We start from the raw sequence: 25381 nt of genomic DNA, 5'->3' as shown, positions 1-25381 counted from the left end.
GATTAGGTGTAAGCATGAATGGCTGCTGAAAATTCAGCAGCCAAGTCTTGTTCCTTTTTTTGCATGTAACATGCAATTTGCACGTGTTTCACCTCTCAGGCCCGTAATTCATATTTATTTGTCCCCTCGTATGCCGACCAAAAATTAAATAAAATGTTCAATCAAAAAAGAAAAAAGAAAAAAGAAAAAAGAAAAAAGAAAATCAAAGAACTTTGGTTATGTTAAAATAACTCAGGGTTATACACATACAAAGATTAGTTTAAAATCTAAATACTTATGGTTAACTTAACTGGTGAGAATAGATGAAAAAATATAGTACAACTAAGTTAGGTCAAATGTTTCAAATGTTCGATTACTTTTTATTATAACAAACAAACAAAACCGTTTTAGCTAGTTATCAAAATAATTTCCAATATCACAATACGTACCACGTGTTCAAAAGCTGCAATTTTATTTTTGGTTTAAGAGACTGTAATCTACTTAGCACACATGTGAGAATTTATCACTACAACTGAAATACAAATTTACCACCCTTGTCTTAATAGAAATACAAATTTTTAATCGTTGAACTGTCATATACTAGTAGAATGGTATGTATATTTGAAAATAACTGCCAAAATTTGCTTATAATCTATTTTATTTGCTACGTTAAACCTTATCTCCTCCTTTTCACCATATATACACCATTGACAATCTGAGATAAAATATTTTGTTCCAAATACGCTTCATCGAATTCAGAAAAAGTTCGTATCTGCAAATTGAATCAAAACTCGTTATGAAAGAATTCAAGCATTACTCAAGGGTTCAAAAGATAACCATACACATTTTCGAGATGTGAAAGGCCTCTTCACAAAATACTTTACCAATTCTAAAAAAAATTTACTTTAAATTCCAAAAATCCGATGGTTTTTGAAATTCAAAAATTATTAAAAATGACTTATTAAGAAAAATAGCCAGTTTTGAAAAAGTAACAACCAAAAAGGGAAAAAAATAAGAAGAAGAAAAGAAACGAATTATATATAAATGCTGTGAAACAACCTCATCGTCTTTCATCAGTTTCTGAACTCCCCAAAATCTATTTGGATCTCTCTCTCTCTCGCGTCTTCTTCTGTGTCTGTCTGCGTGCCTGCAAACCCCGAAAGAGCTCCTCCAATGAAGCAGACCAGAGCACGCCAACCCACCACCCATGCCGTCAATCCCCACTCCTTTCTATGACGAAACGACCGTTCTCCTCCCTTACTACCGCCACCTTCATCATCATCACCGCCACCATCCTCTTCGTCGTTATACCACCACCAGCTCATGCCTTCGGTTCCGGCTCCACCCTTGCCGTTATCTCCGCCTCCGGCACCGTCTGCGGTGTCGTGTCAGACCAACCGCGGCAGCGCATCGTCTGCTACCGCCGCGGACAAACCGTCGCAGTCGAGCCCAACATCTCCTTCTCCACCATCTCCGGCGGACGGACCTCTCTCTGCGGCCTTCGCTCTGGCGGATACAGCCTCCTCTGCTGGGACGACATCGCCTCACAAAACAACACCTTCCAATCCAAACGTCTTTACTTCAACAGAACCGTTACGTTGGAAAATCTCTCAGTCGGCGACGACCATATCTGCGCCAGAACTGTCGTCACAGGCACCATAAAATGCTGGCGGGTCGACGACGTGTCCGAATTGCCATCTGGGTCGAACCAATTCGCCTCGATTTCATCGGGGTCGGGTTTCTCTTGCGGAATTTCCAAAACCACCCTCCGGGTTCAATGCTGGGGCAGAGCAACTTCAATGGCGGAAGAAATACAAACCGGGTTCGGAAACATGACAATGGCGACCATCACAGCCGGCGGCTCGCACGTGTGCGGGATCAACACCACCGGGCTTATAGTCTGCCGGGGAAGCAATGGCGCCGGCCAATGGAACGTCCCTTCCGGCTCGCCTTTCGAGTTCTCTGCTCTGTCCCTCGGAGTAAACCACAGCTGCGCAATCAGAACTTCAAATCAAACTGTCATCTGTTGGGGAGGAGGAGGCCAATTTGCAATTAACCAAACAAATGGGGTGTCTTTTGAAGTAATTGCTTCTGGGTCGGATTTCGTTTGTGGATTAACCACCAGGAATTTTTCGATTGTTTGTTGGGGTCCGGGCTGGCCCAATCTCTCCGGTTTGAAATCAGGGGAGGAGCTCGAATTGCCCGAAATTCTTCCCGGTTCTTGTGTCAATTCGTCCTGCGGTGAATGTGGAATTTACCCTCAGTCCCAAAGGCTCTGTTTTGGTACAGATAACATTTGCAAGCCCTGTTTGCCTCAAATTTCATTGCCACCACCAGCATTTCCATCGCCGCCACCTCCGCAGCCACCTCCACCGCCACTGGCGTCAAGGCCGCGGCCCGAGGCATTGACGACGGGTTTATTGGTGTTTGCCATTGTGGGTTGTGTCGGAGCTTTTGCAGGTATTTGTACTGTTATTTATTGTTTGTGGACCGGCGGTTGTTTTGGGGACAACAAGATTCACAATTCAGTTCAGCCGACAATTACTAGAGATGCTAGCTCAAACAATGGCAATGGGATAACGTCAAACAATAGTCCCCCGTCGAGATCCTCCACCATCCGCCGCCAGGGCTCGAGGATCATGAGGCGGCAGAGGAGCGGAACATCCTCGAAGCACGCAGACAGGGCGGAGGAGTTTTCCCTGTCCGAGCTTGCGGCTGCCACCAATGACTTCTCAATGGAGAACAAGATTGGCGCCGGTAGCTTCGGAGTTGTATATAGAGGCAAACTGCCTGACGGCCGGGAAGTTGCGATTAAGAGAGGCGAAACCGCCTCGAAGATGAAGAAGTATCAGGAGAAGGAGAGCGCATTCGATTCGGAACTTGCGTTCTTGTCGAGAGTTCATCACAAGCATCTCGTGAGGCTTGTCGGATATTGCCAAGAGAGGGACGAGAGGCTTTTGGTGTACGAGCACATGAAAAACGGTGCACTTTATGATCACTTGCATGACAAGAACAATGTGGAGAGAAGCAGTAGTTTGTTAAATTCGTGGAAAATGAGGATCAAGGTTGCATTGGATGCCTCTAGAGGCATTGAGTATCTGCACAATTATGCCGTGCCGCCTATCATTCATCGAGATATAAAGTCATCGAACATCTTGCTTGACGCGAATTGGACCGCGAGGGTGTCTGATTTTGGGTTGTCGTTGATGGGGCCGGAGTCAGAGGTGGATTTTAGGCCAACTAATGCGGCAGGGACTGTTGGCTACATTGATCCGGAGTACTACGGACTCAACTTGTTGACCGCAAAGAGCGATGTCTATGGACTCGGCGTGGTGCTATTGGAGCTTCTGACGGGGAAGAGGGCAATATTTAAGGATGGGGAGGATGGGGGGACGCCTATAAGCGTGGTGGATTTTGCAGTGCCGGCGATTATGAAAGGGGAGTTGGTGAGGCTTTTGGACAAGAGGGTTGGGCCGCCGGAAGTGAATGAATCGGAAGCGGTTGAGCTGGTGGCATATACAGCAATGCATTGTGTGAGTTTGGAAGGGAAAGATAGGCCGACGATGGCGGACATTGTGGCGAACTTGGAGAGGGCGTATGCTCTCTGCGATGAAAGCCCTGGCAGCATCTCAAGTGGTGCAATCTCCATTGTCTCAGCAGAGTAGTAAAATGTGCTTCCTTCCCGTTAAAGAAAGAATAGAAAAGAAAAGTTGAATTATTTCTTCAATTTTTGTCAAATTTTTGGGGATAAATTGGATGGATTTAAATAAAAGATTTACCATTGGGGGTGTAAAAAGACTAAAGATTTAGGGGTTTCCATCTAACCTTGCTGTAGTGTAACATTTTGTAAACGCCAAAAGCTAGAAATATACAGCCTTTGCTTGCAATTTTCTAGTGTTGCCTAACTTTTCTCTCTTCCCTACATTTTACTTCTTCTTTGTGTGCCAATGCATTTAACTAGGGTTAGATCGCCAATAGAGTCAATCAAATATTGTTACGCCGTCAGTTATTTACCACATAAGTTTAGTAGTGTCCGTAATATAAATGATTTATCGATGGTCAATATGTTTGTCGATGGATCAGCCAGCTAATCAGATGGTCTAACCTAAATATTTGTGATGTGATTGAACAAAGAATAATTCATTTAGGTGGGTGTCCTTGTTGACACAAAGTCGCATGACAATGTTGTTTGGTATATGAGTGGGCAAATGACAGTCAAAGAATGTGACACAAAAGTTTGGCTTCCCAAAAAACCATAGGGATTCTCATGATAAATTATAAAAGTGCTTTTTTCTGCTTTTTGTGAAGTGATCCAAAGATTACAAAGCCTCCGGTTTGTACTTGAGAGCAGTAGCCGCTACAAGTAGAGCCCGCAGCGTCGCCAAATATTATTAGAAAAATTAGAAAATATTATTACCAGAGCCTATAACTTTGAATCACAGTTTACATGTCCGCCAGTTTGACTCGGAAATTCTAGCAGGGCTGCCAAACTGGGGAGACACTTGCCAAATTGGATACGCCCAAGTGTCTCTTAGATGTTCGACACGTGTAAGGTTAAGATCCCATTCTCCTTCTCCATGCATACATATATATGGGAAAACAATTGACAGTATACTCGTGTAATGCATGTTTTTTTTTTTTTTTTTTTTCATATATGAGACATCACTATTGCAGTATTGCAAACCACGAATGCATGACTTTGTGTTAACTTTTTAATATGTCAGAAGCATTGCTGGTTTGAGATACTACTACAATGATTTTTCTAGTGTAAGTCTCTCTACAAACCTAAGCTAAAGAAAAACCCGAAGAAGCAAATTCTACGCTTTAATATGAAAGCATAACATTTATTGATTAATATGTGCATGCTGCTGTTATTTTTGTAGGCAATAAATATGTTATCAATGCAGCCAGTCACGTCAAATAACCATGAACATCTTTATGATAATAAATAATATTAGGAGGTGTTTGGACGACGGAATTTTAAGTACCACAGGATTTAGGCTACATGAGACAAAGGGATTTGAAAGTGATTAGATGCAAACATAATTGAATGGAGTCATTGACAATCTTTTGTTTATTGGCTTCGTAATGCTCATGTAAGTGCATCTTCAATCCGTCATTCAGTACTATGGTCTGGTAGTACTCCTCTTCACTTGAAAGTGAAAGGTCTTAGGTTCGAATCTCATGGATGCTAAATTTGATACCAAATTAGGCTGCCCATTGTGTGGCTTAACCGAACTATGACTCTTAGTGTAAAAATCTCGATGTACTTAAGAAGAAGAAAAAAAGTGCATCTTCAATCCATTTGTTTAATGTTTTCTATGACATTTTTAACTGATTTAGCCTGAATTACTAGGTACTTGAAAATCTCTCGTCCTACACATCATTCATTTTTGCATTTCCGTTGTCATATTATGCACTCATCCGCTTGTTTATGTTCTTTAGCTTTCTTTTCATTTATTCAATCAAATGATTAGAAGATAACACTCAAAAGCATACCAAATTTGAAAGATTGATTAGCAGTGGATGGGGGAAAAAAGTCAAGATTTACTAACTCTCTCGTGTATGGCCATGGGAGTTGGGAGTTGGGAGCAGTTGGAGTGGTGGTGCCTAAATACGTCTATGTTAATGAGGGTGACATACACTTTTAAACAAAATTGAGTAATTAGGCCCACTGAGGGAGCACGACAATTTCCAGAAAATTCATTCCCCTTTTCCATCATTTTTTTTTGTTTTAATTAATACAAAAGGAAAAAAATAATTAGATAAAATATAAATTATTTTTATATTTTATGATGTTAATTCTCTCCTCTTCCGCGGCCTCCTCCAGTACCTTTTTATTTGAAGATTCATGATTAAATCACGTCAGCATTTTATGTTGACTTCTCTATAGAGAAAGAAACAAAAAATAAAGTGAGAGAAAAGGAGAGGGAAAGAAATTTGAAGGAGAGAGAATCGTACTCCATTGGTTTGAGCAACGCCATTAGTTTTTCATCCATAATAAAGGGTTTTAGAGTGCCAATAAGGACTGGAAGTTTCATTGCATCGGATTCTTAATTCAATGGCAAAAGGTCCAATTCAATCAACATCCAAGAACCGATGCCCAAATTTGACTAAAAAAAAGGTTCAACATACATTCCACATGTTGTAAGAAGGGTTCATTTTTCTCTTTGTAATTCTTATTTCCTAAGCAACAGAGGACCAAATCAAGCTTGTGAAAATGAGCCATCACTCCGATTTCTGTTTGAATGTCAGCGTCGTCGAGATCGTCAAGTTTATCGGCTTGAAGGTCTCATATTAGTACAAACAAGGCCAAAATTCCGGCTACATTCTGCAGAAAGCACTTGGTGAGGCCATTTTCTTGATCGTGAGGAAAGAGAACGTAGGCTGACCACTCAAATCGGGTATTGGCGTATAATGTATTACCTTCATCGAGGTTTTCCTTGGTTAGATTCGGGGGTATCTTCTTTGTCGATACTCTTCAACTTCATTCATCCAATCATTAAGCCGGAGGAGACCCATGTATCCGTAGTATGATACAGCAGCTAAAACCACCAGGAGGGTGAAAACTAGAAGACACCGTTTCACGTTGGAAATAATTTTCTGTTTGAAAATGAAGAGTTACAGTTAGCAAGTGAATAACGAGGCAGTTCAAAGTGCTCAGTTTTTTCTTTCAAGGAAATACGTACTTGCAGTGTCGAGGTTTGTGTCACTTGTTGCACCCGCTCACGCCTTTTCTTCCGCTTTGGTCCTTGCCTATCATTATCTGATTCCTTCACCTTCAAGACACAAAAAATGGCATTAGAATGACAGCAGCAAGTTTCAAATCACTAAAGTCTGTTTGAATTTCAAGATCTTACCTCCACGGATTTAGGTCTACGCAACTGTAATTCTGAATCATTAACCTTTTGTTTGCTTTTGCAGTCGGAATTGCAAGGAATGAGTCCAAGTCCAAATTGATTCTTAGATGCATCTTTGGGATCAGAACCAGCATCGCGATAGGCTGCCTGAACATTGTGACATAACCACTCCTTTTTCAAGCTCTGGCATCCACAACGGATGGTAACCTTTGCATATAAAGTTAGAATCAAGTCAGAAAGCCAAAGACTGCGTGAAACGATAATTCATGCAATAACTTCACTTTCTTTTCCCTGAGCTAACAAACACGAAAATTTTCAATAAAACTTATATTTTATGGTAATACAAGAATTATAACCTTTTTAGAGCACTTTTCGGGTGAGGAACATTGACCAGGATGACAAATCTCTGGGCACAGATGAGTACAATACGGCAACTTTCTGCATAATGAACAGCACCACTAAGATCCTCTCTTAATTCAAAAGGGAAGCAAATAGTAGAGAGAACTGGAATAATACTTTAAGGTGTACAACCGAACAAACAAAAGAAAACATGTATTTGTATTACCTGTGACAAGGCCCCTTACATGAACGAGCAGTCATTTGCTCCTTTTCGGACAAGCTGTTAAAATATATGCACTCAAAAACATGAACCATGGAACCACAGTGACACGATCGCTTTACAAGCACCTTGCAAGGAGGGCAGTCTCCAGGATGACATGGCAAGGGACAAGGATGAGGACATGCAGGCTCCCTCTCCTGAATGAACACATTTTCAGCAATCATGCAACATTTAGTTTCAAAAGTACTAAAAGAAAGTCGAAGATAATAATTTTACTAAAATTAAGGTAAAGATCAGTTTTCATGGAAGGTGGAGGATCCTAAAGAGAATCATCAGAGCAGTCTAATATGAAGGAATTAGTAACACCTTTTTGCAAGGAAGTTGACACTTCTCACAAGGCTCACTTCTTGCTTGCCGGACTGATGGCACCGTTTGATTCTTGAGGGGGTGACAAGTTTTTGTGCAAAAGTGATTACCACAAGGTAGAGGATTTCCGCACAAGTTTTCGCAGGAAAATAGTGTGTTATCTGAGCAGACCATCTGATCCAAGGCACAAACAAATGATAAGTGGAATTCAGGAGAAAATATGAGGCCAAGTTGATATAACTAAGTCAAGTAGTTTTAGTTGAAATTCTGTGGTATCAAACACACCATTTTATCTGCTCCAATGTGCTGGCCAACACATGACCTCCAAACAAGTTCTGGGCATGGAGGGCATGGAGATCCTGGAGTAGATTCACTCTGATGAAAGGACTTCTTCTTCTTAGGTTTCAACGTAAATTCCGGTTTCGGAGGAGGTTTAGGACCATGACACCTGAAGATTAAAATAAATGAATTTACTGAAATTGGTTGTATAAAGGAAGTATGTTAAGAGATATTTTCCAGAGAATAGCTAAAAATTGAAATAATGCATTGAAAAAATCCTGCAAACCTTAGCTTGCACTTGTGGCCACATGGGTATTCTTCCTCACAAAGTAATCTACACGGGTGGCAGGCTCCATAATGGCACTTATGTGGCTGGGGAAAGAACAAAAATAATTGTCATTACCATAACACAAGGCACTGTTAAATAGGGGTAGCATTTTTCTTGTCCCTAATAAAATAAAAAATACAGAACATTAGGATATAATCATATAACAAAACTAAAAGACTCAAATTTTGGAAGAATCAGATATTACTAAAACTACACTTCGACAACAGTCCTAACTCCTAAGTATCTATTAACTGCACATTCATGATAATGGTCATGCTATAATTTTAAGAACCTACATGTATGTTCCAATAAAGCTCAAGTGTAGATCCTTGACACAAACCTTGAGACAAACTAGGCCAAACCAACCAACCGTACCTTGGAATTTGGTCCATGCCTGCATAAAGGAGTAATAGGGCATGGCTTACGACATCTGGGAGGCTTTTGATCCATCTCAGTACCGCAAGGAACCTGAATGCAAAATCCATTTGGATAGTGGAAAATACATCTTCAGACCAATTTGGCAAAGGAACATAAGAAAACTTTTGTTGTGCAACATGCTATGAACCAGGTCTGCTTTTCTAACGATATTAACCCAGAAAATTTAAAAAAAAAATATCGGAAAAGATGTTCACTCAAAGAACAAAAATTGCAATCCTTTTGCAGCAGTCACAAGCAACACCTCTGTTAGTATACATGTTGTCTATCCTAATGAGACAGTTTGAATCACCACCAAGTATATAGAGATGAACTACAATGGCAAAAACCTGCACCTCAAAGTGTGTCTGACCGCATGCACATGTAATTGTCACCATCACTGGGCACGGAGCACAAGCACCTCTGCAGGAACAAAACTGTACTTCATAATTTGCAACTAAAACCTTTTCATTTTCATCTAAAGCTTCAAACAATTTGAAAAGAAAAACTGTTCATCACTTTAACTCTGAAGATTTCTCTTGAATAATATACATATTATATCCACACTATTGAATAACAGAATGTTCCAGCTCAACTAATGTGACTACAGATCTGCCACGGGATAGGGAAACATACCGATGGCATGGAGATGGGCACTTGTGGTTCCTACATCGTAGCTTTCTTCCACAAATCTAAAAGTTCAAAAATCAATACAAACACAAACGATTATAGACCTAAAATCAGAATTTTACCAGTATAGACCTAAAATCAGAAGCCGAACCAGGAACACAAACCTCTGAGCACGGTGGGCAGTCCCCATCACAGCACCGGCGCTTACAAGCATGCCGCCCACAGTCCCTTAGTCTCTGGCACTTCCTTTCGCATGCTAAATCTTGATGGCAAGGAACCTATTCTAGATCCAATTACACTATCTTTTAGTGAACTCATAAGCTAACAAGTGAATCAATCCCTCTTTGATCGAAAGATTCTAAATTTGAGCAAAATAGCAAACGTCATACCTCCTTTTTCAAGCTCCCACACCGGCACGACTTGATGACAACTGTTCTGCAAGTCTCAATGCACTCCCCACGATGACACCTCTCCGGGCACCTATGGTAGCCACAACTGAGCATCTTATCACAAGTTGAACCACACAAAGGCACAGAGACTTTGCAAGACAATCCCTCATGCATTCTCTTTCCACAGGGGCATGTCCTCTTCCCCTGGGACGGGCACGGCCCGCATTCCCCCAAATGACACCCTTTGGTACACTTATGCTGCCCACAGCCAAGCACCTTCTCGCACGGCTCCTCACACCTAAAATCAAGCCGCTCACAACACTCCTTCTCCTCCTCCTTCTTCCCACATTGGCACCGGTACACTCCCCGCACCCGGCACGGCGAGCAGGGCCCCTGGTGGCAGATCTCCGAGCACCGGTGAATCCCACAAGCCAATACCTTCTTACAAGCATTATTACAAGAGAAATGCTTAAACCCACATCGCCGGACGTCCTTCACGGACCCACAAAAGCACCGAGCTTCTACGAGCTTCGGGCAGGACGGGCAGGGACCCGGGTGGCAAAGAAGCAAGCAATGGTGGCCGCAGCCGTGCTTCAGCGGCCGGTTGCAGACCTCGCCGCACGAATGCGGCAGAATCCACGGGTCATCGCTCGGTGGGTTCTCGAGCTTTCCACAGAAACAGTAATAATTCTTGGGGATTTGGGAATGGGGGTACTCTATCCTACATTTGGGGCAGTTCCAGACTGATACCTCGGCGGCTTTCTGGGCGGAAATGGGGAGGCGCGTGGAGGCCCGCAAGGCGGACAAATCGGAGGCCTGGCGCGCCCAGCTCTGGATGCAGATGAGGTGGAAGACGGAGAAACAGACGGAGGTGCAGGACCAGCTCGGGTCGGCGGGCCGGATCCGCTCCAGGCATATCAGGCATGACAGAGCGCCGGAGGAGGATGACGTCAGGAAAGATTGGATCTTGGAGAGGTCGGCGGTGGTCGCTGTTGATTTTCCCGTGAATTCCAAGTAGGTTCGGAAAATGGAGTCGGAGAGATCCGAGTGGCGAACGGGTCCGGAGCCGGATTGGCTCTGGTCGGAGTCGGTGTCGGAGTCCGAGTGGTTCGAGGGCATTTTGGGAATTTCGGGGCCAAGAGTCGATCTTTTCCTTGTTTCACAGAGCGCGGCAGATTTCGGAGATTTTGAGCGCCACGGCACGTCGGCACATGGAAAGTCTCTAAATTGGTCGGATTATTGATGGGCCTCCAAATAACTAAAGCCCATTTACTATTTGGCCCGGCCCACGAGGCCCAAAAGAAAATAAAATACTAAATGATGCAAAAGCTTGCAAATTTTATTGAGGAAGATAAAGTTACAAACTGTTACAAATGACATAACTTCCAGGTACACGACGTCGTATGACATAAATCACACACAGAACTAAATAACGTATAACCAAATACAACAGAAGGCTTTACATTATTGTAGTGTTCTCTTCTTCTCCGGCGACACAACATGGGAACCAGGGTTTTTTTCAAACAAAATCGAAGTGCATAAGAAGCTTCACCGATTTGTACTTCTCTCCCTTGGGGCAGCGTAAGGGAACTGCTCGAATCCCTCTTCGTAGCTCAGACACCGGCAGGCAGGTTTGGCCTCCAAAGTCGTCCTTCTCCGACATGTCATACTCATGAACTTCAATGCGGAGCACAGCTAGTTCTGGAACGGTTAATGGGAATTCGAATTCTTCGTTCCAGGCCGGAACCCAATTGTCCTCTAGGGCCTTTGTCTTTTTCATCACGCTATCATCAGCAACTCCAGCAATTCCTACCTGAACGTTATACAGTTGATATTGTTAACTACATTGTAATGTTTTGGAAATTGAAAGAAAATCAAGAAGAAAGCTGAAGAGAAGAAAGATCAACACAGAGAGTTTTACAGAGAGATAGATTTAGAGAGAGAAATATGCTTTGTATTGATTAATAGAATGAAGGTTACACAACTGTTTTTATAAGGGAGAGCCTAACTACTCTAACCAACTTACTAACTGTATTGCTAACTTGTATACTTAATATGATATCACATTTTCGATTCTTTGGTATACATGATCCGGGAGTTCCTGAAACATGCTAGTAAAAGCATGCAGACAAAACCAACAGCACTGGAAAACGGAAGTAGTAAAACTGCGTGGGTGAAATCACAAGGAAACAGCAAAAACCCGCAAGACAACAACAATGTACACAAACATTCCCAAATACGAGAAGTGATAACGATGATGTAGACTGCTTCAACTTACCCTTGCATAAAAATCCGGAGGAGAATACGCATCGAAGTGTGTGTGCTTGAAATCATAGTACCATCCTTCTCCCATATATACTTTTACCTAGAAAACAAAAGAATAGCCATTAGCTACGACAAAACAAGTGACGACAGTCAGAAGCCTAGCAATACGGTGCTCACCTTCAAAGTTTTTTTCACTGGTAAACCATTTTTAGGACCAAACACCTCATTATGTGGACCACTCTTCAAAAGAAAATCCGGTTTTTTCACATAGCCGCACCCGCCATTGGCTCTAAACATTCCCTGCATCACCCACAATGGTCTTCCATATCCCTGTCACAAGGAAACCCGCTATAAGTATTTGCAAGAGGTAAGCCAAGAAATTATTCATTTATTTATCTCTATTTCGAAAGCCATAGAACCTAAGTGATCCTCCATTGACCCTCAAACCAATATTGGGACCACTAGACAACGCCAACCATTTCCCATGTAAGGGGAGGAAACAAAAATAATACTTAATTAACACAATGGATAATAATTAAGCACTACCAATATGGAAAAATAGACCTTTATGGCAAGACGATATTCTAAACTACTCTAATTTAAGGGGATGGGGATTTCAAACTCAGGTGCAAGGGGGCAGGCAGTTTGCCCCCCTGCCAACTGGCCTATCCCACAACTGGTGAAAATTAGACCTTTAAATACACAAAAATTTTACCTGCATATTAAATGCAACCATTTGAGCCCCATACGACCACCCAATCATTGGGTTGTAATTTGATGAGTCCACACGTATGCCCTTTGGGTACACCCTCAGAATATTCCTCTGAGTAAACCTATATGAAACCAGTCATCAGTGTGGAAAGTTTTTTCTTCCAATAATCAAGATGCAAGTATACATTATGATTCCCAAATACACGTTAGTGTACTGGACAAGAAAATGGCTAAATGCATGACTCTACAGGCATAACAGAAGTGATGGTAGGCGGTACGCCTGCACCGGCTTAATAAGATCCATCCAGGACAATAATGTAAAGTCTATCAAATAATTGTAATGTAATTAGCACTGAACAGTAAGTGCGTTGTTTTAAGGTTAACCAGTACTCAAATGAAACTTTGAACTCACATGACACGATATGATTGTCTCACTGGTGCTACATTCTTATTTTAGTAAAAGATGTGAGTCAAATACCTGATAATTTCCTTTCCGTACGTTACTACTGCCTTCTCGAGCTGTTGCTCACTTAAGCTTATACGCCGCACTTTATCTGCATCTACTTTGAGACACTCTGCTAATCCACCTTTAGGTTTCCCAGCATGAATGGCAATTAAATGCTTATATTCGGGTGCTACATTTTGCTCGGACTTGGAACCACCATAATCAATATCTTCCTCCTCAGTGCTATCTTCTTTATCCAATTCATCCTGCTAAAACACAACTGAAGTTAAAAATTAAATAAAATAAACTAAAAAAGCTTGGCACACCACATCAGCAAAGCAGCAGTTACACTAAAAAAATCTCCACACCTTGTCATTTGCCACAGTTGCACCTTTGGCGTCCGGAACTTCTTTACCCCACGCTTCCTCATCAGCTGGAGTCTTTCCACTCTTTGGATCACTTTCTCCTTGCACAGCATTCTTTGCCTCAGGATATTTCTTAGGCGGCTTGGTTGAAATAATAATCCTTTTCTTTAGCGACGCTGGAGATGGAAATTCTTTCAAACACTCCGAGCCAGGATGAAACAGTACGTCCCCAAATGTTTCAGTGAGCATCTAGAAAATGGTTGACAAAACAATAAATACCAGACCATTCGAGTTTAAAATCCTAATAACGCGATTGCAAATACCAACCCGAGCGACTTTGGCTTGAAGATCAGGGGTAAGGTGGTCTTCTAAAGTAATCACAACAGGGTATTCAGAGGCAGCAAAGGCATGTTCCTTGATAGACCTCAAACACTTGATAAGTTCCACCGGCGTAGTCAATGTCCTATAACAAAACAAACCGACTTTTGTCTCAATTCGGTACAAAATCAAACTACATAGTTTCACTATTCCGTTACTAGGTATAGCAAATTTCTCCAGTTAGGTAACCAAATTACAGAACAAAGATCGCAAATGAATAGCTTACATATAATTCACTATTCCATTGCTTTTAACATAGTTGTCCAAACAGGTAAATTACAGCACAAAGATAAGCTTCACTGGTCTCGTCAATGTCCTAATAAAACAAAACCGATTTTCGTCTCAAGTTCGGCACAAAACCGAACTACATACATAGTTTCACTATTCTATTACTTGATTTAGCATATTTGTCGAAATGAGTAACAAAATTACAGGACAAAGATCGCAAATTTGTCCAAATGGGTAACAAAATTAGAGCAAAAAGATTGCAAATTTGACAGTAACCATACCCTCCGTGAAGCACATCGACATCGTCTTTGTTCGAATTAGGCCAAATATCCAGCTCAATCACCTTCACTCCTCTGCGAAGAGCTTCTATAATCGGAACGTCACTGCCGTGACTGCTCAGCTGGTTCCCGGTCAGATAAGAGTTGTGCCCTGTGTGTATGAAATAATGCGACAATGGCTCACTCATATCATGGTGCACCTACAAAATATATATATATATATATATATATATCAAAATTCATACCAAAAAATCAACAAAAAAATCATACAAACAACTAAAATTACCAAAAATTAATTCCATTGTTAAATTAAAAGTAAAGTTAAAATGATGTGTACCCCGAGAGCTGGAGACATTGGGGGGTTGACGTCGCCGAAGAGGTACTTGAAGAATGCTTCGAGATTGAAGACCTTGCGGTGGAAGATGTTGAGGTGTTTGAACTCGGCGAGGCTCTGTTCGATGAGGGCCTGAGCTAACTCCTTGGTGGCGCTCTCCTCCTTCTGGACTTCCTTCAGGAAGCGGTGGAAGTGATCGGCGGTCATGATGCCGTTCTCCGAGTACTGATCGAAAAAGGCCCTGACCTCCGGCGGTGCTTCCGAGACGGCGAGCTTGAAGCGCCGCTGGAAGCAGAAGCAGACTCTGTAGGTCTGTTTGGACATGGAGGATCGCCTTGCTCGGATCGGGAATCCGGAGCCGGAGGATTTGGAGGGAATTTGCCTTTCCCGCGTCGGTGTCTGGTTGGTTGGGGAATAGAGAGAGGGTGGGGAGAGTGAAGTAACTCCAGAAGGAATGGAACGCAGGGGTGGGACCCACCACCCCACGTTGTGGATTCGTGAGTAAATTTAATGAAGTGACGTTGCGGACCTTCAATATGGTGACGTTGCGGTCCTTTTCGATTGGACTTTTTGTCGTATTTTCTCAGTCTTTCTTTATAAAATTGCCTACTTTCTCTTACATTTTAATTAGGCATTTTTGGAAAAATAGTTCTTAAAAACGGCACAACTCTTTTTTTCTCTTTTTTTATAAATTTTTTAAGATTTTAAATCGATAAAATTAATTTTTAAATTTGTCTATTATTAATTATTTTGATCATTTTGTAATTTAAACAAAGTTTAGAATAACAAAAATGCTCTTAATTTAATAAACAATTGGTCAAATTGCTTTGGGAACTTTAACGAAAAGATTCCGGTACTGTTTATTTTAACGAAAAACCTCATTTTTAAACTAAAAAGTCAATCATGGTTCTATTCATTTTACCCTTTATTTTATCTTTATTGTTAAAATTCAAAGTTTTCAAGTCATTTTCATTAGTTTTCCTAATTGTTTGGACATATATGAGGGTAATTTTTGTTGTTTGGTCTTATTTTGAAAAAAAAAATTCACGAAATGATCAAAATAATTGACGAAAGACAATAATCTCAAAATCAAAATAAAGAGTAATTTAATCTCAGAAATTATTTTACCTAAAATACCTTTTAAACATCAACTTTGTGAATTAACTCGCTTAACTGTTGAACTATTGATGCTAAAGTTTGAATGTCAACTATTAACAAACGATATGCGAGTGGATGGAAATGTTATAAGAAAGGATATTCGCATATTAAGGTATATAAAATATATATATATATATATATTTTAATCAATACTTAAAATTATTTTATGTCGACGAAACAAAAATGTTGACTTAACATTGTTTTATGTGTATTATCCTTTAAATAAAACATTGTTTATGTGTTTTTTTTTTTTTTATTGTTTATTTGTATTAATTATAGGTGGGATAAGGTGGGCTTTGTTGCCTTTTCGAGCTTCTGAATAAATGGATAAACATTGCGTTTGCGTGTTAGTTTATTAACTTTATTGGGATATACAACAAATTAAAAATAATCCGAAACATCCAACATTCTCGCTAGGGTACTTAGAAAAGGAAAACCGATAAAAAAATGTTTGTAAATTTTGAGTTTTAACGATAATGATAAAATAAAGGGTAAAATAAATAGTACCAGTATTGAATTTTTAGTGTAAAAATATAATTTTTCGTTAAAATTAATATTACAGAGAGTTTTTCGTTAAAGTTCCCATTTAAAAATGCTTATTTCATTTTCTTGTGTTCGTATTTCATGTGGTTTTTTAATGCTTAAAAGAGTAACTTGCACTTATCGTTCAGTATTATGGTTTAATTGTATTCTTCTACAAGTGAGAGATCTTACGTTTGAATCTTTTGAATGACGAGTTCGATACCAAATTAGATTGCCTATCGTATGGCTTAACCAAACTCTTCCTCCACTTAATGTAAAAATATCGATGTACTAAAAAAAAATTAAAAGAGTAATTTGCACTTAATGAACATATAAATGAATGTTATTGTTTTACTTGTAAACTTAGGTTCGTATGTATTTTAAAATAACTAAAAACGTTTTTTATGAAATAAAAATTGGAATCAATCTGTAGTAAAAAAGAGTAATTTTATCTACATACTTATTTTTGTTTCTCATACATCATTCTTAATTTTTAATCGTCGAATCAAATAAATCGTGCTTTTTAAAGTCATTTTTTTAGGTTCATAGGATTGGGATTGGAGCAGTAGTGGATTAGTGGTACCTTGAAAATAATTAAATGAGAGAGAAAATTGTCAATGGGTTCCAGCTCAGTGGGATCATGCAGAAAGAAAACGACATCACCACCAACGTCGACATGGATGGATCCGTCATCCAAGTCATCAACTTTTGAAATATTGGGATGATCCTTCGACTTCCATGTCCCTACAATCATCATTAATTACTGTCATTTCTTGTCGATCACCTTTTATTCTTAGAAAAACTAATAAAAATTGTTTAAAAATTTTAAATTTTAACAATAAAAATAAAATAAAATGTAAAATGAATAATATTAGGTTTGACTTTTTAATGTACAGTGGGCTTGTCGTTAAAAATTCTTTTATTATTTTGAATTGGCATTATTTTTATTTTTATTTATTTTTCTTTTCTGTCAATTTATATTTTCAATTCCAACCAAAAAAGAAAGGGAAAAATCCTGTTTTCAATGGTTTAAATTCTGGCAAATAAATTTAGGATATTGCTTGTGTTCTTATAGGGAAACTTACTTGTATTTGTACTTATGGTTAACGAACTACTATCATTTGAACATTATAATTAGAATTATTATTCGTTTTATCATCATTTAAAAATTATGTTTGTAAATACAATTAAATTTAAAAATCATTTAGTCATCTATAAGTGTTAAACCAATCGACATTTTAAGAACAAGTAAGATCATCATGATGAACCGTCCATTTCTTTATGCATATAAATGACTAAAAGATCTTCAAATTGAATAATTTTTGCACATGATATTTAAATACTGATAAAAAGAATGAACGATTTCGATTATGATATTTAGACACTAAAGGTTCATTAGCCGCAAGTGGATGACGCAGACATTATCCATAAATTTATGTAGTTTGATAAGATTTCTATCAAAGATAATACGTTAAATCAACGTATAGAAATTACCGTTTTTGTCAAATCATAAACAAGTTGAGGGGGCTGCCGCTTATAACGATCTTTTAGACTAAAACACTTTTGGGAGAAATCGTGAATTTCAACGTTTGAGTGTAATTTGGATCTTGAGGTGCAAATTTAAGAAAATTAGACCTGCCAAGTTTCAAAAGGCCAATTTTTCCTCTCTGCTTGTTTTATTGCATGACAAAAACGTCAAATTAGGTTTGTTGATTTAACGGGTTCTCCTAAATTAAAATTTAAGTAAACTACGAAACTCCAATTACCGAAATTAAAACTACAAGTGTTTTAATAAAAGATCTCAAAAGCTATAATGACAATACATAAATATTTTAGTGTCTTAATCTTCAACCCTAATATCAAATTTAACGATAAATGACCAAGATAACGAGAATAATTATAATTTAATTAATTTATAATTTGCTCTCGTGAATGCTCGTAGAACAGCACCTTGGACACATCTAGTAATCTATAGCAAGTCAAACACTACCCAACTGATTTGACTTAAAACTTGATTAAGCATTAAACAATCTCATAAGATGATTAGCAAGCGACGATTAAAAGTTAATTTATAATTTATATGTTTATAAAATATGATCCCACTAACAAAACTCATGAGTCAAAGTCACGGCCTCAATACAAGTCAAAATCGGAAACATAATTAACAATATCACTAATTACATACACACTTGCATACCGTTTAGGGCTTGTTAGAATGTACTAGTGACTAAAAGCATTTTATAGAATAGTACATCCAATCGAGCCCTCAATTATGTTGTAAGGGAGAGTGCGTTCTCGAATTGAAACCTTATTAGAAGCTTTACAGATTTGAGTTTCTCCCCCTTTTCATCATACAAGGGGACTGCCCTGATCCCGGGTTTTAACTCGGAGACGGGCAGACACGTTTGCCCGCCAAAACCGTCCTTCTCGGACCTGTTATACTCTCGGACTTCTAAACGGAGTATGGCAAGCTCGGGAACTGTCATAGGGAATGAAAACTCTTCATCCCATACAGGTATCCAATCATCCTCAATAATCTTTGTTTTGAACTTACCACAATCTGCTGGCACTCCAACAATAAAAACCTGCCATAATCCACAAAACACTCCCAGTTTTTGAGTTGAACATTCGTATGAAACAAATAAACGCATAATTCGGTTGATAGAAAGTATAATTCATCTAACCTTTGTGTAGAAATCCGGAGGGGAGAAGGAATCAAAGTGCGTCCGGCTGAAATCCAAGTGCCATCCGTTTCCCATGTATACTTTCACCTGTCAATTAACATCCATGTACTCATGAGACCATTTCAGAACTCACCTTCAACGTGTCTCACCTGTCAATTATGAACTTCACTTTTAAGTTGAGACAAAATGTACTCACCTTCAACGTCTTTACCACGGTCAAGGTCTTTTTTGGATCGAAAACGTCACCATTCGGACCCTTGTACATCAAAAAGTCGGGCTTCTTTAGATAACCGCACCCCCCGTTGGCTCTAAACATCCCATGCATCAACCAATTGTATTTGTCATTTCCCTGTTGAAGAATTTTGACATGTTAGCTAGTTTCTATATCTCCCACGGAGATCGAATCATGTTTTCCTTGAAACCTTGAACTCGAAGCTAATCTCTGATGACAAAAAGGAAAACTTGAAACTAACCTGCATATTAAATGCAACCATTTGAGCTCCATGCATCCACCCAACATGTGGTTCGTAATTTGAGGAGTTGAATCTTGTTCCTTTCGGGTACACCCTTAGAACATTCTTCTGTGTGAACCTAGAGAGCATAACACAACAAGAAGTAACAGAACTGTTAGTACTGAGAAGAACACGGATAACAAAAGGATAAGCTAAATTCTTGCAGTTATTACCTTACGACATCAGCTCCATGATCTTCAGCCGCCTTTTCAAGTTTCTGTTCACTCAAACTTAGACGTCTAACTTTATCACCAACCGCTAGTGCATCCTTTAATTCACCCGACGGTTTTCCAGCATGGATTGTTATGAGACGCTTGTACTCGGGCGCTGATTGTTGGAATGATTTAGCTTCAGCTGCATTGGCATTGTTGATAGCCTCACCCTCTTGATCACTCCCACTCTGAACCCAGTAAAAGAAGTAGTGTAAAAGAAGCAAACCCGTAACCAAATTGGGAGATAAATTAATTGCAATTATCAGCTGACCTCTTCAGATGAAGACCTTCCACCATCCTTGTCCTTTGAACTCTTTGATTCGCTGTGTTCTTTTGGCGGTTTTGTTGATATAATAATTCGGTTTTTTAAAGATTCGGGCGATGGGAACTCTACCATCTGGTCTTCTGCGCCCGGATAATACAGCGTGTCTCCAAATGTTTGGATAACCATCTACATTATGCAAAATCACAAACTTGAGGTCAGAAAACAACGATGTGAAAGCAACAGATGCAAAGTTCAACTGAAATCTAAACCTTTACACACAAGATTCGAACATGAAAGCTAACCTCTGCAACTTTTGCCTGAAGTTTGGGAGTAAGGTGATCTTCAAAAGTTATAACAACAGGGTATGGAGATTTATCAAAAGCATGTTCTTTTATCGACTTCAAGCATTTGATTAGCGTCACAGGAGCGGTCAAGGTCCTACATTATACAGAATGTATTCATTTTTGGTTCAATCGTCATCGCTAACTATGAACCTACAATCGAAACATGATTTAAGATGATCAACTGAGCTAACAGCTAGGTAAGTACCTTCCATGATAAACTTGAACATCATCTTTTGCAGAGTTTGGCCACAAATCGAGTTCGATTACTTTAACACCCTTTTGCAATGCCGTGATGATTGGGACATCACTGCAGTCACTACTGAGTTGATTCCCAGTAAGATAGGAATTATGCCCTGTATATATGAAGTAATGTGATATTGGAGCATTCATATCATGGTGTACCTGTAATTGCAAATTCACATGTATGTTAGCCAACAACAAACCTAATATGGCCCCTCTATTCCGAGAAAAATCTTCAGTAGGTAGCCTGACTACGTCATCTGAAAAGCAACTCTCATGAAAACATAAAAACTTTATGTAATTAGGTCTCACTATCGAAGGTTCTCGCCTCTATTTCACTTGTTCAAAGCATCCCTATATCATATATAATTAAAAAACAAAAATGCTAGTTATACCATCATTTGTACATCCTCTAGTAGAGATGGACCTACATGCGTTGGCAGGCCCTATCTCTATTAGATAGACGGTACAAATGATGGAACAATTATGTAGCAAGTGTAACATTACTCATTGAAAAAACTTCAAATCAAAAAGATGCAGATTACGTTTTCTTGTCAAACTTATGTTATCAACTCATTATGCTAGACTTTGAATTTTGAACACGTATCTTAACAAGAATTAACCTGACCAATCATCTAAACTCACGTAATGCTCCGTAAACATTTCAAATCATCACTGCATCATACATTTGAAATTAAAAAAAAAAAAAAAAAAAAATTGTTTTCTCGTTCGACTTATGTTAACCGATTGTGAACTTGCACGCGTCAACATGATTGCTCTGATAACAATGTTCTATCACATTGTTATCAGAGTACCAAGTGAATTTTTAGAGTGCCGATAACATCTAACAAAAACAAAGTCAAAATGGATGTGCTGGGAGTGACGAAATTTGACCTGTCTTCTAATTGGACTGTTGAATTCTTCAAGAAACAAGAAATGAAAGAAATCCTCGAGAGTGAGACCGCCCACGAGCTTCTTGTGGTGCGCGGCTTCTCCCAGGTGGTGGGTCGTGAAGTCGAGGAGGATAGTGTGGGCGTCGGAGATAGTGAGGGCCTCAGCCGACTCGCCCTGGTGCTCGACCAGGAAGCTCCGGAACTGGTCGATGGACATGTGGTCCCCGCCCTGGGCAAACTTCGAGAACACCGCCTTGACGTCGGGCGGCGGGCCGGCCACACTGGCCTTGAACTTCCGGTTGAAGCACTTGAACATCGTGTAATTGTGGTGCGGCGCATTGCTGTCACCCATTGAAAAACTCCAATTCGGATTCCGATTCGATCGACTTTTCCTTTTGGTTTTCTCAGTTTTCTGTTTGGTTCCCGGGAAAATGAAATGAGAAAAAGGAGGGGAAAAAGTGAGAGGAGGGAGTGATGAAGGAAGACGAGAGGGGGGCCTAGAAATCAGCTGGATCGTTAGAGATTAACCGACCAATCAACTATTCGTTCCAACTCCAAAAGCTTCTCCCCTGACGTGCCCACAAACTAACATAAAAAGCCTGACGAGGTGTCGTTGGAATTCGATGCACTTTGGACGGTAGTGTCCGGGCCTTTGATTTATGTGAAAAAAAAAATCAGCATCGTTATTTGTGTGAGAAGAGCCAACTGAGTGAATAAATTAAAATCATTGAATTCGATTTGCGTGGTTCATATTTTTTGACCTCTGAACTTTGGACACTAAAGTTCGAATGGGTCTAATTCTGTAGTTGTCGTTTTTTACGGGTTCCAAAAACATATATGATTTCATTTTACACGTTGGTCATGAAAGAATTATATCCCATTCTAATAATAACAAGGCAACGAAAAAAAGCCATTTTTACTGATTTGCAAATTTAACGTGGAATTCTTTAAAATGTGACATTGAAATAAGAAAAATGCTAAGGAAACTCTTTAAAATATGAGATTTTTTATGAATTTTCTGTCAGCTTATAGTTTAACCTTAATATTGTATAAAAAATATGATGTGATAGAAAATTTATGAAGATTCCCATTTTTAAGAAAGTCCCATTAGCATTTCTCTTGGAATAATGTTGGAATACCGTCACAATGGAGTGATAATAAAGAGATACGAAGTATGAAACATGTTACAAAAAAGTCATGTGAGATGATGCAAAGAAGGGTTATAACACACTACATTGCGCTTATATTTTAGAATACTACTACAACGACGTACCAAGTGTATGGAAGTTATTACAAAAAGAATGAAATTGACAGTTTTGGACATAGTTGGTGTCTTAAAATACACTCTTGGGTGGCCGGCCATAAAATGTTTGCTTAGTTGGGCCCAAACAAAAATTTAGTCCAGATGACAGGCCCACACATCCAGTCCCACTCACAGTCACCCGCAGCTCATAAGTCCCAGTCACCCGCAGCTCACAAGTCCACAACCGCCGGAAGCACTGAGAAACAAGAAACGCCGAGATGGCGACCGGAAGAAGGCTGGTTTCGGCGGCGGCTCTCTTGTGGGTCCTACTCCTCTTCGGCACTTTGGCCTTCATCCTGGTACAAACTCCACCACTCTTTCTCCCAACTGCATAAATCGATCTCTGCAGCTTTCTCTTCTCTCCAGATTGTTTTTTGAATTTGTTTTGCGATTCGATTTCAGACTCGACTCGGCGACGACGGAGCTCTGAACAAGCCGAATGTTGTCAAAAGCGAGCTCCATGAGGTGGGGATTTGATAATCTCACCCGCCAGTTTTCTTTGGGAACCAACAGAGCTGCTTATTTTTGTGTTTGTTTCTGTTTTTGGCAGGAGAACGATTTGGAGCAAGTGACTCACAAAGTGTACTTCGACATTGAAATTAATGGGAAACCCATTGGTATGATTTCTTCATCTGGAAATTTTGATTGCCCAATTGGTCATTTCATCAATTAATTACGTGCAAACATTTCTGGGTAATTTTTAATTTCTTCCAATTAAATGGTATGGTTAAATTAAGTTAAGAAATTTGGGTTTTGTTCATCAGCTGTTGTAAATCACTTGGCAGATAAATGTTGCTTAATTGAAATTATTCATATTATCAATTAGTTTCGAGCAAAAATTTCTGGGTAGTTGTTAATTTCCTCCAATATTTGATCAAATTAAATTAAAGATGAGAACTTTGTGTTTTGTTCATCAGCTGCTGTAGATTTTACTTATTCATGTTTTGTTTTCTTTCAGGTCGCATTGTGATGGGTCTCTTTGGAAAAACAGTTCCTAAAACCATAGGTTGGTACCCCAGTAAAGTGCAAGCATTGTGTTTATATGTTCATTCTTCGTTGAGATATATTTCTGTGGAAAGAATTAACCGAAGTTTCTGTTTCAAACGCAGAGAATTTTCGAGCGCTTTGCACTGGTAGACGAGTAACTTTAGCTCCCTTGTCTGTGATCTTGTGATCATTTGCATGGAAGCTACAGATTTTGTGTTTTCGAGTTTAATGAGTCCTCCTCGCTTTTCAGGGGAAAAAGGAACTGGAACGAGTAGGAAGCCTCTTCACTACAAAGGCAGTACATTTCATAGGATTATCCCCACCTTTATGATACAGGGAGGTGATTTCACCCTCGGTGATGGACGAGGTGGAGAATCAATATACGGTGATAAGTTTGCAGATGAAAACTTCAAACTGCGGCACACTGGGCCAGGCAAGTAAAGTCTGCTAAAGTTCTCATTTAAGTGAAGTTTAAATGTAAATGTCGGAAGTGTATTGCTATTCATCTGAATTCGACTTTCTGCCTGAAAAACAGGTGTTCTTTCTATGGCAAATGCTGGGCCAGACACCAACGGATCGCAATTCTTCATCACAACAGTCAAAACCGGTTGGTAGGTTTCCCTTTCGACGTTTCTAGGAATACCTGCAGTTTTAGATATTCAGCATTGTTAAATTTCTAAACGCAGTGTTTCTCAAGTAAGTCAGGGTTAGGAGAGATCAATTTTGTTAAGTTTTTCTCAAGTGCCAACTAGTTTCCATTCCCATTAGAAGAAATGAAAACTAATGAAAAGGGCTTGAAAACTTTAAGTTTTAATGATAAGGACAAAATAAAGGGTAAAATGAATAGTACAGGTTTGACATTTTAGTGTAAAAATGTGGTTTTTCGTTAAAGTGAACAGTACCACGGGCTTTTCGTTAAAACTCCCGAAGAAGAATCCTTTCCTACAACTGAAACAAGATCAATCCTGTCATACGATTACGAACTAGGTTATGATTTTGGCATGCATATTTTGATTTGGAGACTGAACAGAATGTTTTGTAAATTGACATGCCTGCATTTCGCTCTGCTTTTCTTGAAAGGTTGGATGGGCGGCATGTTGTATTTGGCAAGGTACTTTCCGGGATGGACGTAGTGTCCAAAGTCGAAGAAGTAGGAGGCAAGGATGGGGTACCTAGGAGCAAGGTTGTCATCACCAACAGTGGCGAACTTCCAATGTAACTACACTAACCTTTCATACGAACAGCAACCGGATTCTCCTCCCTGTGAAAAAGGATTACAACATACTATATGCTTATGTTGCACATGACTGATAAATGCATCACTAAAACGAGTTTCGATTCAGTTACTTCTATTCTGTATTCGAATCTCGGCTCCTTATGTGTAAGGAGCAATTTCTCCATATTTTTAAATTATAGATTGACACATGCACTCGTTAGAATCACAAAAAGAAAA

The 25381-nt window shown here is 39.5% G+C and overlaps 5 protein-coding genes across 9 annotated transcripts; 2 read left to right on the top strand and 3 right to left on the bottom strand.

The window, feature by feature from the left end:
• The first annotated feature begins 1030 nt into the window (after positions 1 to 1030).
• Positions 1031 to 3866, top strand: LOC137735109 (putative serine/threonine-protein kinase-like protein CCR3). The gene has a single exon (XM_068474486.2). It carries the CDS (start codon positions 1212 to 1214, stop codon positions 3642 to 3644), a length of 2433 nt encoding a protein of 810 aa, XP_068330587.2. The 5' UTR covers positions 1031 to 1211; the 3' UTR covers positions 3645 to 3866.
• A 2121-nt stretch (positions 3867 to 5987) lies between these two features.
• NFXL2 (NF-X1-type zinc finger protein NFXL2) lies at positions 5988 to 11013 on the bottom strand. 2 transcript variants are annotated; one of them, XM_068473919.2, is made up of 14 exons: positions 9805 to 11013; positions 9580 to 9693; positions 9422 to 9477; positions 9142 to 9208; positions 8747 to 8839; positions 8330 to 8415; positions 8050 to 8212; positions 7765 to 7938; positions 7405 to 7595; positions 7196 to 7277; positions 6840 to 7046; positions 6669 to 6758; positions 6406 to 6582; positions 5988 to 6310 (listed from the first exon to the last, which is right to left on the bottom strand). In XM_068473919.2, exons 1-13 carry the CDS (start codon positions 10921 to 10923, stop codon positions 6427 to 6429), a joined length of 2598 nt encoding a protein of 865 aa, XP_068330020.2. In that variant the 5' UTR covers positions 10924 to 11013; the 3' UTR covers positions 5988 to 6310; positions 6406 to 6426. The 2 variants fall into 2 exon arrangements, with proteins under 2 accessions (XP_068330020.2, XP_068330019.2); XM_068473918.2 differs by having other exon boundaries at positions 5988 to 6582.
• Positions 11014 to 11122: 109 nt separating this feature from the next.
• Positions 11123 to 15305, bottom strand: LOC137733664 (phosphoinositide phospholipase C 2). 2 transcript variants are annotated; one of them, XM_068472812.2, is made up of 9 exons: positions 14812 to 15305; positions 14478 to 14674; positions 13918 to 14053; positions 13594 to 13839; positions 13259 to 13491; positions 12785 to 12902; positions 12247 to 12399; positions 12083 to 12169; positions 11123 to 11617 (listed from the first exon to the last, which is right to left on the bottom strand). In XM_068472812.2, the coding sequence occupies exons 1-9, from the start codon at positions 15130 to 15132 to the stop codon at positions 11324 to 11326; spliced, it is 1785 nt and encodes a 594-aa protein (XP_068328913.2). In that variant the 5' UTR covers positions 15133 to 15305; the 3' UTR covers positions 11123 to 11323. The 2 variants fall into 2 exon arrangements, with proteins under 2 accessions (XP_068328913.2, XP_068328912.2); XM_068472811.2 differs by having other exon boundaries at positions 13259 to 13494; positions 14812 to 15247.
• A 3238-nt stretch (positions 15306 to 18543) lies between these two features.
• Positions 18544 to 22297, bottom strand: LOC137735440 (phosphoinositide phospholipase C 6). The gene is made up of 9 exons (XM_068474864.2): positions 21640 to 22297; positions 20711 to 20907; positions 20464 to 20599; positions 20168 to 20347; positions 19858 to 20084; positions 19646 to 19763; positions 19369 to 19521; positions 19173 to 19259; positions 18544 to 19073 (listed from the first exon to the last, which is right to left on the bottom strand). Exons 1-9 carry the CDS (start codon positions 21988 to 21990, stop codon positions 18759 to 18761), a joined length of 1764 nt encoding a protein of 587 aa, XP_068330965.2. The 5' UTR covers positions 21991 to 22297; the 3' UTR covers positions 18544 to 18758.
• Positions 22298 to 23080: 783 nt separating this feature from the next.
• Positions 23081 to 25351, top strand: LOC137734648 (peptidyl-prolyl cis-trans isomerase CYP20-1). 3 transcript variants are annotated; one of them, XM_068473902.2, is made up of 8 exons: positions 23081 to 23240; positions 23344 to 23406; positions 23492 to 23558; positions 23900 to 23947; positions 24051 to 24074; positions 24179 to 24361; positions 24464 to 24535; positions 25009 to 25351. In XM_068473902.2, exons 1-8 carry the CDS (start codon positions 23160 to 23162, stop codon positions 25059 to 25061), a joined length of 591 nt encoding a protein of 196 aa, XP_068330003.2. In that variant the 5' UTR covers positions 23081 to 23159; the 3' UTR covers positions 25062 to 25351. The 3 variants fall into 3 exon arrangements, with proteins under 3 accessions (XP_068330003.2, XP_068330002.1, XP_088552834.1); XM_068473901.2 differs by having other exon boundaries at positions 24464 to 24539; XM_088696708.1 differs by lacking the exon at positions 24051 to 24074 and having other exon boundaries at positions 24464 to 24539.
• Positions 25352 to 25381: the final 30 nt, after the last annotated feature.

Source organism: Pyrus communis, chromosome 7 (genome assembly GCF_041283825.1).
Source record: "Pyrus communis isolate YQ-2024b chromosome 7, ASM4128382v1, whole genome shotgun sequence".
Classification (NCBI taxonomy): domain Eukaryota; kingdom Viridiplantae; phylum Streptophyta; class Magnoliopsida; order Rosales; family Rosaceae; genus Pyrus; species Pyrus communis.
This window is presented reverse-complemented; position numbering and strand designations above follow the sequence as displayed.